Raw genomic sequence first — 12910 nt, forward strand, 5'->3', positions numbered from 1 at the left:
ATTGATTTTTAATTTTTTCCATGTTTTGTTATTTTTCCCACTTAATGGTATTTTAATTTTTTCCAATTACATGTAAAGATAGTTTTCAACATTCAGTTTTATAAGATTTTGAGTTCCAAATTTTTCTCCCTACCTTCCTCCCCTCCCCTGCCCCAAGACAGTAAAGAATTTGATATAGGTTATACAGGTACATTCATATTAATCATATTTCCCCATTAGTCATATTGTGAAAGAAGAATCAGAACACATGGGGAAAACTATGAGAAAGAAAAAAACAAAAAAAGTGAAAATAGTCTGTATTCAGACTCCATAGTTCTCTGTGCAGATGTGGATAGCATTTTCTATTTTGAGTCTTTTGGAATTGTCTTGTATCATTGTACTTCTGAGAAGAGCTAAATCTATCAAAGTTAGTCATCGCACAACCTGGCTATTACTGTGTACAACATTCTCCTGGTTCTGCTCACTTCACTCAGCATCAGTTTATGTCTTTCCAGGTTTCTGAAATCCATCTACTCATCATTTCTTATAGAATAATAGTGTTCCATTACATTCATATGCCACAACTTGTTCAGCCATTCCTCAAGTGATGGGCATCCCTCAGTTTCCAATTCTTTGCCACAACAAAAGGAGCTGCTATAAATATTTTTGTATATGTGAGTTCATTTCTCTTTTTCATGATCTCTTTAGGATATAGACCTAGTACTGGTATTGCTGGATCAAAGGGCATGCACAGTTTTACAGCCCTTTGAGCACAGTTCCAAATTGTTCTCCAGAATGGTTGGATCAGTTCACCACTCCACTAACAATGCATTAATGTTCCAATTTTCCCACATCTTCTCCAACATTTATAATTTTCCTTGTCTGTCATATTACCCAATCTAATAGGTGTGAGGTGGTATCTGAGAATTGTTTTAATTTTCATTTCTCTAATCAATAGTGATTTAAAGCATTTTTTCCATATGACTATAGATAACTTTAATTTCTTCATCTGAAAACTGCCTGTTCATATCCTTTGACCATTTATCAACTGGGGAATGACTTGTATTCTTGTAAATTTGACTCAGTTTTCCATATATTTGAGAAATGAGGCCTTTATCAGAAACACTGGCTGCAAAAATTGTTTCCCAGCTTTCTGCTTTCCTTCTAATCTTGGTTGCTTTGGTTTTGTTTGTGTAAAAACTTTTCAATCTAATGTAACAGAAATTATCCATTTTGCATTTCATAATGTTCTCTAGCTCTTGTTTGGTCATAAATTCTTCCTTTCTCCATAGATCTGATAGATAAACTATTCCCTGCTCTCCTGAGCTTTCTGTACATCACACTCAGCCCCTAGCAGAGTTCTTTGTACATAGCAGGTGCTCAAAGAGCCATGAAAGGAAAGTTTAATGAAAGATATCATACATTATTTTCCAACCAGTGCAAAAGTGAACTTGTGTCTTTGCTGTAATGTTCTGGGTTTCCTTACTCTCATTTGCCAATTTTTGACCAAGAGGATCATACATTTAAAGGTGAAAGGGGCCTTAGAGGTCATCATACAAGCCATTCATTTCATAGGTATGAAAACTGAGTACCAGAGAAATTAAGTGATCTGCCCAAGGTCACCTAGGTAGTGTTGGGGTTTGAATCCAGATTTTTTGATTCCTGATAACAGACTTTCCATTGTACCACATTGCTCTTTAAGCCAGTGGTGTGTTGGTAAATATTTAACTGGTTCTCCAGAAAAAATTAATGAATGCACAATACCTTTTTGCACTCTTGGAGATATATTAGGAGCATAGAAAATCCAAATAGCTGCAAAACATATCGCAACTTAATTTAATATTTTTATTAACATTTTCTCCATCACTTTCTTAAATCTAGACAATAAAGAAAACAGTAAATCAAGCCCTGACTTAACACCATTTGCTAATTTCTAACATGTAAATGCTCACACTGAAAATTTAACAATAGGTTCTCAAAAGCTGGTGGAACCGGTGCCAGCACACAACTTGGTATTCGCTTCTTAAAGAAGCCTGTTCACTAAATGGGCATTACCTCACTCAAAGTGAGAACCTGAAAAGACAGCTTAAAAGCGCCAGGGTTTCCCATTGCATCCTGGGTCATCTCTAGTCATCTTGTTGAATAACTGGCCACTGGACCCAGATGGCTCTGGAGGAATAAGTGATCTTGCACAGCCCTCCCCTCACTCAAGTCAAAGGCAATTGCAAGTCATGTCATCATGTCCCTGATGTCATGGTCATCTTTAAGAACAAAGGATAAACACAACCTGTGAAGGAAGGGAGGGGGTAGGGAGCTTCATGGAGTAATTTAAATCTGTTAAATTATGGGAAAGAGCAGAACTGTGAGTCAGGGGGACTGCATTCTAGTCCCAACTTAGCCAAGAGCTGACTATGTGATCTTGGACAAATTATTTACCTCATCTCTATGGGCCTCAGGCTCCTACTACATGCAAAGGATTTAAAAATTACCTCTAAGTTCTTTTCTGGGCAGATAGATGGCACAGTGGATAGGGCCTGGAATCAGAAAGGCTCATCTTCCTGAGTTCAAATCCAGCCTCAGACACTTACTAGCTGTGAGACCCTGGGCAAGTCAATTAACCCTGTTTGCCTCAGTTTTCTCATCTATAAAATAAGCTGGAAAAGGAAATGGCAAACCACTCCAGTATCTTTGCCAAGAAAATCCCAAATGTCACAAAGAGTAAAAACTAAAGTTTCCTTCTAATTTCAACATTCTGTCTTTTAAGACCAATTACTATGTATTTGGGCATGGACGGTATAAATGGAAAGGCTACTGGATTGCTCTGTGTGGGGATCGGTAGGGGAGATGACAACCATGTTTCAATATACACTGACAAGTTCCACATGTATGACACATACTGAAAAATGACTGAAGGCCAGTCTTCCTATAAATTCTGGAAAAGTTCCTGCAGAGTTCTGAGTATATTTGGGAAAACTCCTTTTCTACTAAACAATAGCTGCTCAAAATCTGGGAAATTCAGAAATTTCAGTTAGGCTAGGCAAAAGGCTTGATATATAACTAAATCCTGAAAGCCACCAGAGGAGTAGGTGGGGAAAATCACTTTCAGTGGTTGCTTTGATGTACCCTGACACCTGAAAGTTGACATTGCCCCAGATTTCCCTTCTTAATCACAATGGTTTTGCCAAGATCAATATAAAAGCTACTTAGTAGCATCTCAGTGGGTCTGGGCAGGGTGTAGTCCAAGAGCGGGCTGTGTAGGATCCATGGGGACAATGATTTCATGTTTTAAATGCCATCAAGAAGGTAAACTGAGGTTATTATAGTTTGGAATTAGGGGGCTAGAAAGTCACTATCCCTGGCCAATTAAAAAAACAAACATCTTACTTTTTGATCTGTTTTATTTGTGGTGTTGGATAGTGAAGAAAATCAGAAGACCTAAGTTTTAGTGTTGCCTTTGGCACTTCCTAACTGAATGACTATGGACAATTCACATCACTTCTAGGAGCCTCATTTTTTCTACTGTCAAATGGGTATAACAATACCTTCATTATTGACTCCACAGGACTATTGTGGGAAAGTGCTTTAAGATTTAGAAATAAATTGACAAATATGACCAAAAATAAATAATCAGTGTTGCAGGGGGTAGGGAAAGACTAGTGCATTGCTGATGGACCTGTGGATTGGTCTGTTCTGGAAAGCAATTTGGAATCTCTCTCTCTGTCCCTGTCTGTCTCTTTCTCTCTGTCTGTTTCTCCCTTTCCCCCGTCTCTATCTGTATTTCTATTTCTCACATCTCTATATTTCTATCATCTATATACCTATCTTCATCTATCTCTATGTATCTAACTACACTGATTCCATGCCCATTGTCCCAGAGATTCCACTCCAATCATAAACCCCAAGGAGATCAAAGAAAGAATGGAATATCCCGTGTAATCTGAAATATTCATAGCAACACTTTTTATTTTTTTATAGCGAAGAACTGGAAACTAGGTAGGTGCCTGCCACTGGGGAATGGCTAAACACTTGTGGTACATGAATGTAATGGAATATTACTGTCCTGAAAGAAATGATGAGGATGAAACATCCAGAGACTCTTGGGAAAACATATAAACTGATATTGCTTTAAATTAGCAGAAAGCCAGAAAAAACAAATACATCCAATGACTGCAACAATGTAAACCAAACCGACCAAACTAAATGTCATGTCATTGGAATGATCAGGCTTGGCCTCAGAGAAGAGCTGAGAGAACGCACCTCATTTCCTTTGGAGTGGTAGGAAGATTAGCAATGTAGAACACCATATATCCCATCAGACTTGTTTGTTGGGCTGGTTGGTTTTCCTGAACTGTTTTTCTTCCACCTTTCTTTTTAGTCTTTGTTACAAGGTATGGCTACTGAGAAGGGAAGGATTACATTTGGCAATTAAGGAAACATAAAAACAAAATATATCAATCAAAAAAAATTTAAAAAGAAAAAAATACAAAATGTATTTTTTTTAACATCCCACTTTGTTACAAAGGATGACTACTGAGTAGGGAAGGGTTGGATTTAAAAATGAAAATGATGTAAAAACAAATAAAATTTAAAACAAATAAAATTTAAAAAGAACAGGGAAAAATACTAAATGAAAAGAAAACACATCCCATTGTTACAAGAAATGGCTTTTGAGTAGGGAACGGGAAGGAGGCTTTGTGAAGTGAATTGACTGTAAGAACCAAAAACCACCAAATAGAAGAAAAAAAGACCTTTTTTTCTTTTCTTTTTTCTTTTTTTTTTTATAACAAAAAGGAAATGCGAGCTGCATTAAACTCGGATATATCAAAGGCTCCATACGATTGCTTCAGAAAGCCAAACAAAACTTCCTGACTCCGGGTATGTTTTCCAAGCCATCATAAGCCCCTCAAGAGCTCCTCCCTCTTATCTCAGTTCTGCCTGACTTCTGTGTGAAGTCCCCGGGCCTCAGTTTTCTCATTCGTAAAATGAGATTCCACTTTTAACATTCTCTGGTCCTCGGACCACCTTTTACACACTCCTCGAGGAGCAAGGGGAAGGATAAAGTTTGTTCCCAACTGTTGTGAGAAGATTCAGAAAGTGACAAGTTCTCCAGGACTCTGCTGGCCCGCCCTGCTCCAGGGCGCGGCCATCCCGGGAATGAAGCTTGCGCTCTACGGAGCTCTCGCATGGGCGAGCAAGGCCGGGAGACAGCTCTGGGCAGAGCCTCGTCCGCCTCCGACCCGCAGACTCTTTGAACTTCGCCACGATTGGCTACTCTAAGCTGAGCCCGATCCCCCGCCAAGGCCAAAAGCGCTTTCTCTTTCTGAACTCCACGCCCAGCTTGCGAACTGAAGGTACTGGGGAAGGGGGAGGGGAATTTGTCTCTCCACGGGCTGCTTGGCATAGAAACAGGGCACGAACACGCGTGGATTTCCCCAGGGTTCCCTACAGCTAGCAGCTAGCTAGCTGGGTGGGTGCTGGGTCCCCGATCACAAGGCTGAGTGGTTTCTGTTTCGTTGTGTTTGTAGAAGGAGCCTGGTCAAAGATCGTTCCGAAACCGCAGCTTGCTGTCTAAAGCCCTAGCTCTCAGCCTCGCAGTTTTGTTTCTTCACCCACAAAGCCCAGGATTGTCAGGAAACCACTGTCTGGGCCTTATTTTAGAGCATGTGATTCTGTAGCTGTGAAAGTGAAGGGGTCCTCGCTCAGCTAGCCTATTTCAAAATCATGCTGTACCCATGGGGAATTTATTCTGGCTTCGGGTTAGAAAGGCAGCAAGAAATTGCTGCGCTGGTGGGTCCCGAGACGTTTGAGTTCAAATTCCAATTCTGAGGCTAGTGACTAGCTGTGTGATCCCTAGCAAGTTACTTAATATCTTTGAAACTCAGCTTTCTTATCTGTAAAATGGGGAACACAGCTCCCTTATTTACTTAAGGAGGAAGAGAGAGCTGAGTCTGAGGACCTGGGTTCAAATGCTGGCTCACCACATGTTGCTTAAATGACATTGGACAAGTCACTTAAGCTTTCTGGGCCTCAGTTGCTTCATCTGTAAAAATGAGTGAATTGGATTCTATGACCTGAATAATAATAATAATGATAGCTAACATTTATATAGCACTTTAAAGTTTGCAAAGCATTTTACAAATATTATCTCCTTTGGTCCTCATAAGCAACCCTATGAAGTGTTGTTCAATTGTTCAGTCCTGTCTGACTCTTTATGACCCCAAGGACCATGCCAGGCCCTTCTATCCTCCACTATTTTCAGAAGTCTGTCCAAGCTCATGTTTGTTGCTTCCATGACACTATTCTATCCATCTCATTCTCTGCTGTACCCTTTTCCTTTTGCCTTCAACCCATCCCACCCACCTAGGTGCTATTATTATCCCCATTTGGGGTAAGTGACTTGACCAGGGTCACACTCCTAGTAAGTGTCTCAAGTGTCTGGGGCTGGATCTGAACTCAGGACTTTTTGACTCTAGCCATTGTACCATCTTGCTGAATGGGTGGGACTAGATGACTCCTCAGGATCCTTCTAGTGCCAACTCTGTGATCATGTGACCTCATTGTAAAGATCAAAGGAGGAATGTATTTAAAGTACTTTGTCATATTGAAGTGATTTGTAAATATTAGCACCATAGCATGGAGGCTAAAGCCCTGGAGATGGTGTCAGGAAGGCTTGGGTTTATATCCTGTCTCTGTCACTAACCATGTGATCATGCAGGGGCAAAGTCACTTCTTTTCTCTAAGTCTCAATTTGTGCATTTGTAAGATGAGTATAAAACATGTAGGACATTTCTCATCAGGTTAAAAATAAGATAATTTTAATAATAAATAGTAAATTTGCTCTTTGCAACCTTTGCAGTTTGACTGAACATAGCTTTAGTCGTTTTAGTTGTGCCCAACTCTTCGTGACCCCATGTGGGGTTTTCTTGACAGAGATATTGGAGTGATTTGCTGTTTCCTTCTCTAGCTCATTTTACAGATGAGTAAACTGAGGCAAACAGGGTTAAGTGACTTGCCCAGGGTCACATAGCTAGGAAGTGTCTAAGGCCAGATTTGAACTTGGGCTTTCCTGACTTCAGGTCCAGCTTTTCGAATGTCAATTATTATTTTTGTGATTGTTACAAGTATGACAAAGGTCATCTTAAATATTTGATGATGTTAATGGTAAAATGACCAATGATTGTGAAAGAAAAACCATACTGGGAAAGGTGAGGTAATGGTTCTGAAAATTCCCAAAGGAAAGCCCTGAGAAAGTAGAAACCCACACAGTCACTGAAGGGATTTGTTCACCAAGAAAAGTCAGAGTATTTAAAGTAGATAGACCACTAGTTCTACAGTCAGAAGATTATAGATTAGAAGCTAGAAGGGATTTTAGGGGTCATTGAATCCAATGAGAACCAGAGAGATTGTGACTTGTCCAAGGTCACATGGAGGGGTGAATGGGAGAACCAGGATTTGAGTTTAGGTCCAAATCCAATCAATCAACAAGCATGTATTTAAGTGCCAGACATTTTGCTAAGTGCCAGAGGTACAAAGAAGAACAAAAACAGTCCCTGCCCTCAAGGAGTTTATATTCTTTTTTTTAATTTAATTTTTTTAATGAACAAAAATCTATTCTCTCTCTCTCTCTCTCTCTCTCTCTCTCTCTCTCTCTCTCTCTCTCTCTCCCTCCCTCCCTTCCCTCCCTCCCTCCACTGGCAAAAACAAAAAGACAAAAAATAAAAAACCAAAATGAAACAAAAAACCCTGTAATAAAAACACAATGCCTATAAATTCCAGTAAAACAAATTCCTGCCTTGCCTATGTCCAAAAAAATGTCTTAACCTGCAATTTGAGTCCATCACATGTATCAGGAGTTGAAGCAATGGAGTACACATTCTAATATGAATTAGGCAGCCAAGTGGCATAGTGGGTATAGCATTAGCTCTGGAGTCAGGAAGTCCTGAGTTCAAATCCAGTCTCAGACATTTACTGCATATGTGTCCATGGACAAGTCACTTAAGTTCTATTTGCCTCAGGTTCCTCGATTGTACAATGAGAGTAATAATATCACCTCCCTCCCAGTGTTGTAGTGAGGACCAAATGGGATAATAGTTGTAAAGTAATTAGCACGGTATCTGGAACATAGCTAGTGCTATACAAATGCTAGCTATTATTATTAATAGGGTAGATAACATGGACATAAAAAGGAATATAAAAAGCAACACAGAGTTGCTGTGAGGTAAAATCAGAAGTGGAGGCACCACCTATTTTGAGGACTGGGAAGGGCCTCCTACAGAAGTGGCTTGTGGGTTAAGACCTGAAGGAGTGCAGGATTCTAAGATACAGAGATGAGGAAGGAGAGTCTTCCAGTCCTGGGAGAGAGCCAGTGCAAAAACAGAGATTAAGGCTGTCATTGTAATAGTTTATGTGAGGAGGAATGAGGGATTAAATTCAGTGAGTACAATGCCTGGCACATAGTAGGTGCTTAATAAATGTTTATTGAATTGAACTAAGCTGATGGTTGTATGAGTGGAGAGAAAGGGAAGTATGCCAGAGATGTTGTGGAGAAAGAAATTATATGATTTGGCAATTGATAGAATATGAAAGATTGAGAGAGAGTAAGGAGTCCAGGATGATACTGAGGGCATGAAGCTGGTGACTGGAAGGATGGTAGTGTCGTCAACAGTAACAGGGTAATTCAGAAGCTGAGTAGGTTTAGAGGGAAAGATAAGTTCTGTTCTGGACATATTGAATTTGAGACGTTTTTGGACATCTAGTTTAAAATGTCTAATAGGCAGTTGGTAATATGAGACTGGAACTCAGGAGAGAGACTAGGGTGAGATATGCACACGCATGTACACTCAAACATATATAGATACAGACACATACACATATACGTGTGCATATATACATATATAAATAAAAATTTATTTAGTGTCTACTGTATACCAGGCACTGTGTTAAGCACTGGGGATACAAAAAGAGGCAAAAGACAGTCCCTGCCCTTAAGAAGTTTGCAATCTAATGGGGGAGAAAACATGCAAGCAAATATACTCAAAGCAGGGTATATGCAGGGTAAATAAAAAATAATTAACAGAGGGAAGGCATGAAAATTAAAAGAGGTTGGGGAAGGCTGCTTATAAAAGATGCAATTTTAGTTGGGATTTAAAGGAAGCTGTGGAGGGCTATAAGCAGAGCAAAGGAGGGGGGGCATTCTAGACATGAGTGTGTGTGTGTGTGTGTGTGTGTGTGTGTGTGTGTGTGTATGAAAATCGTCTACATTAGAAATGAAAACTAAACCCACAGGAGCTGATGAGATCACCAAGTGAGTTAGTATATAAAGAAAAAAGAAGTGGGACCAGGACAGAGCCTTGGGGGATTGCTGTAGTTCAGTTGCTTCAGTTGTGTGTAACTCTTTGTGACCCCACTTGAGGTCTTCTTGGCAAGATCCTGCAGGGGTTTACCATTTCCTTCTCCAGCTCATTTTACAGATGAGGAAACGGAGGCAAACAGGATTAAGTGACTTCCTCAGGGTCATACAACTAGTAAGTGTCTGAGTCCAGATTTGAACCCAGGAAGATGGGTCTTTTTGACTCCAGGCCTGGCACTCTGTCCACTGCAGCCCCATCTGCCCCAGAGAAAGACAGAAGAGGGTAGGATGAAAAGGTATATGTAGGGGAGGTAGTCTTGGCAAAGAGAAAGGTTGCCTTTTCCTCAGACACTGGAATGAAGGGAACTGTCGGGAATGGCTTCATTTTTTTTTTATCAAGTATGAGGAAAGGTCTTCTGCTAAGAGGGTGAGGGGAATATGTGTTATCAGAGTCTTGAGGAGTGAAGAGGATTTGGAACAATCAGTGTGGTTATTTAAATAGCTCTAGTAACCAAGGACGAACATAGTCTTAGATAAACAAGCATTCTGCACCCCTGTATGCAGAATACTGTGTTGGAGACTGAGGAAAATAAAAGGTTAGGATAAGAAACAGGTCCTGCCCTCAAGAAACTTACAGATGAAACAATACTGATAGCTGTAACATACAATACTACATATGAAGCCTAAGTGCATTAGGGAGGTACAAAGCAAAATGCTCTATGAGAGCTGAGGAGTACAGTAATTCTGAGTGTACACTATTTATAGGTACAGTGCTTAGGACATGCCAAAGGTCGGAGTGGGCCAAACTGAAAGAAGAATGTTATTTGACTTCATCAGGCCTCTTACAGAATTAAACTGGGCATTCACAGATGGTATGTTCTTTTCCTTTGTATGTCATTCAGATCTTCCCAACGAAGGTCCTTTTGGGAGCCACCATGTCCACAGGACTACTAGAGGGATATGTAGCTGCCATGGTACTAAGTGCGGTAGGTGACTCCCTCGGATATTTCAATGGGAAATGGGAGTTCCTATTGGATGGTGAGAAGATCCACAAGCAGCTTGCCGAGCGTGGAGGTTTGGATGCCATCGATATTGAAGGCTGGAGAGTCAGTGATGACACAGTAATGCACCTGGCAACAGCAGAAGCCCTCATAGCTGCTGGGAAAGAAGAGAACCTGACCCAGGTGTATTCCCTTATAGCAAGACACTATAAAGCATGCATGAGCGACATGGTTGGCCGAGCTCCAGGTAATCGTCATCTTAGAGATGGGAAAGTCAGGTGTGATTAGGTGGAAGAGAAATGTTGGCTGAATTAGATTGAAATTCAGAGAATTCTTCTGGGTCTTCAATCATTACCAGACCCGACTCCCGAGTCAAATTCCACTTCAGATATTTAGTAGCTGTGTGACTCTGGGCAAATTATTTCATCACTCTGTGTCTCAGTTTCGTCTTCTGTAAAATGAGAGAATAGACTTGATCGCCCCTAAGGTCCCATTTAATTCTGAATTTAAGATTGATCCCTTCCTTTCTATTCCCACTGCATCCATAATACTTCAGGCCCTCACTTCTTCTTTTACCAACTTTTATAATAGTCTCCTAACTCATCTTCTTGCATCCAGCCTCTTCCCTCTCTGATGTGACCTACAAACCATTACCCAAATCTCCTTCCACTCTGATCCTGTCCTTCCTTTTTACAGAAGTCTTCAGCTGCTCTCTACTGCCCAACAAACAAAGGACAGGTTCTCCATCCTTGCACTTATGGCCCTCCACCATCTGACTTTGATTTACTTCTCCAGCTTTGTCTCATCAGACTCTCCTTCTCTTACAGTTGTTGCCTCTCTCTGTCTCATTCTCTGTATGCCACTTGTCATCTGAGCCTTTAGTCATGCCATTCCTTATGCTTGGAATGGATTCCTCCCCCCCCCACACACACACACATACACACACCCCACCCTTTTCTCCATTTGTTGAAGACCCTCCTTTTCTTCACCTCAGGTGCCACTTCTTCTACAAAACCTTCCCTCAACCTCCACAAGTGAAAGCAAGCTTTCTCCTTACCAAATCTCATGGCACTTTGCCTAAACCTCTTCATCTTTTTATACTGTCTCACAGCTGGGTGGTACACTAGGATTGTAATCAGGAAGATTCATCTTCATGAGTTTAAATACTGCCTCAGACACTTACTAGCTGTGTGACCTGGGCAAGTTACTTAACTTTGTTTGCCTCAGTTTCCTCATCTGTAAAAAGAGCTAGAGAAGGAAATGGCAAACCATACCAGTATCTTTGCCAAGAAAAGCCCAAATGGGGTCATGTTGCCCGCAACCAGATTGTACACCGAATGGAGAGGCGTGAAATAACTTATGACATGGGCCAGGCGGAGTAGAATTACTGACTCAGTTTATTCATCTGAGGGCAAAGAATATATAGGGAAGATCTAGCCTAACTTCAAAGAGTCCTCCCCGTGAGATACTCCCCAGAACATCTGCTGAGGATGGGACAATCATGAATTTCCTCCTCATCAGGGCTCCTAGATTGGGCTGTAGATTCCAAGGTTTTCCCAGGCGCCTTGGCACCACCTGCATAGAGGAGTAAATGTGTAAACCTAAGGTTCAAAGAGAGAGAAGGGATGTCTCAGAGACCTCTTTATTAGGAAGGAATTGGGGAGCCATACCACTTAATCCATGAGCCCTTTTGGGTAAAAGCCTGAGCAGAGGTCAACTCTGCCTTGGATCTTAAACCCTTATCAGACTCTTAAGATTGGCCCTCAACAGGGTCACAAAGCATCAACTGAACTAAAACAACTGAACAACAACTTTCTAACTTCAGACCCAGCATTTTATCTACTGCAGCATCTAGCCGCCATCAAGTTCAACTTCTTCATTTTACAGATAGGGAGGCTGAATCATAGAGAAGGTAAATGACTTTCCCAGCATCATGCAATAAGTGTCATAGGTGAGATCTGATCTCATCTTTCTGACCTCAAGTCCAGTGCTCCCCATCCACTAATCCATGCTGCCTCCCTGGGACTAGAGTCCAGTTTTTCTGATGGCTGCTGCTCTTCTTTCTAGATTTAGATGTCTTTCTGTAATACCTAGAAACTTCAGTTGTTAAAACTCTTGTTAGGAAATGGATTCATCTGCTGGCTAATGATGTTGCTTGATAAGTTGGGTTGGGTGACTTTAAACTCTTTTGTGCGCTTTGCCTTTTCCTTGAAGATGCTTCATGAGCATCCATCTTCCTCTTTCTTCTTCCTCATAACTTCATCTTTGAAGGCTATTTTCACCCCAAATCTTATAGGTAATGCAATGTAAAAGAGAAGAACACTATTGTTTGTTTGTTTTTTAGGCAGTTGGGGTAAAGTGACTTGCCCAAGGTCACATAGCTAATAAGTGTCTGAGGCTGGATTTGATCTCAGCTCCTCCTGACTCGAGGGCCAGTGTGCTGTCGACTGTGCCACCTTATGGCATCTATTCTTGAAGCATGATATTGACACATGGGGATAGTAATTATGGAAGGAAGACAGATGCCAGTGGGGAAGAGCAGCCCCCACCGTCAATAGTTACACAGGTAGCAGATAGCTGA

At 41.0% G+C, this 12910-nt stretch overlaps 1 protein-coding gene across 1 annotated transcript in view; it reads left to right on the forward strand.

The window, feature by feature from the left end:
- Window positions 1-4773: 4773 nt before the first annotated feature.
- Window positions 4774-12910, forward strand: part of LOC110208069 (phospholipase A1 member A) — a 72056-nt gene continuing 63919 nt past the window's right edge. Inside the window, exons 1-2 of the mRNA XM_020985875.2 lie at window positions 4774-5330; window positions 10231-10576. Of these exons, the coding sequence (XP_020841534.2) occupies window positions 10264-10576 (313 nt within the window). The 5' untranslated portion in view covers window positions 4774-5330; window positions 10231-10263. The remainder of the gene's footprint in view (window positions 5331-10230; window positions 10577-12910) is intronic.

Source organism: Phascolarctos cinereus, unplaced genomic scaffold (genome assembly GCF_003287225.1).
Source record: "Phascolarctos cinereus isolate Bilbo 61053 unplaced genomic scaffold, phaCin_HiC Scaffold_726;HRSCAF=1367, whole genome shotgun sequence".
In the NCBI taxonomy this organism is placed as follows: Eukaryota; Metazoa; Chordata; class Mammalia; order Diprotodontia; family Phascolarctidae; genus Phascolarctos; species Phascolarctos cinereus.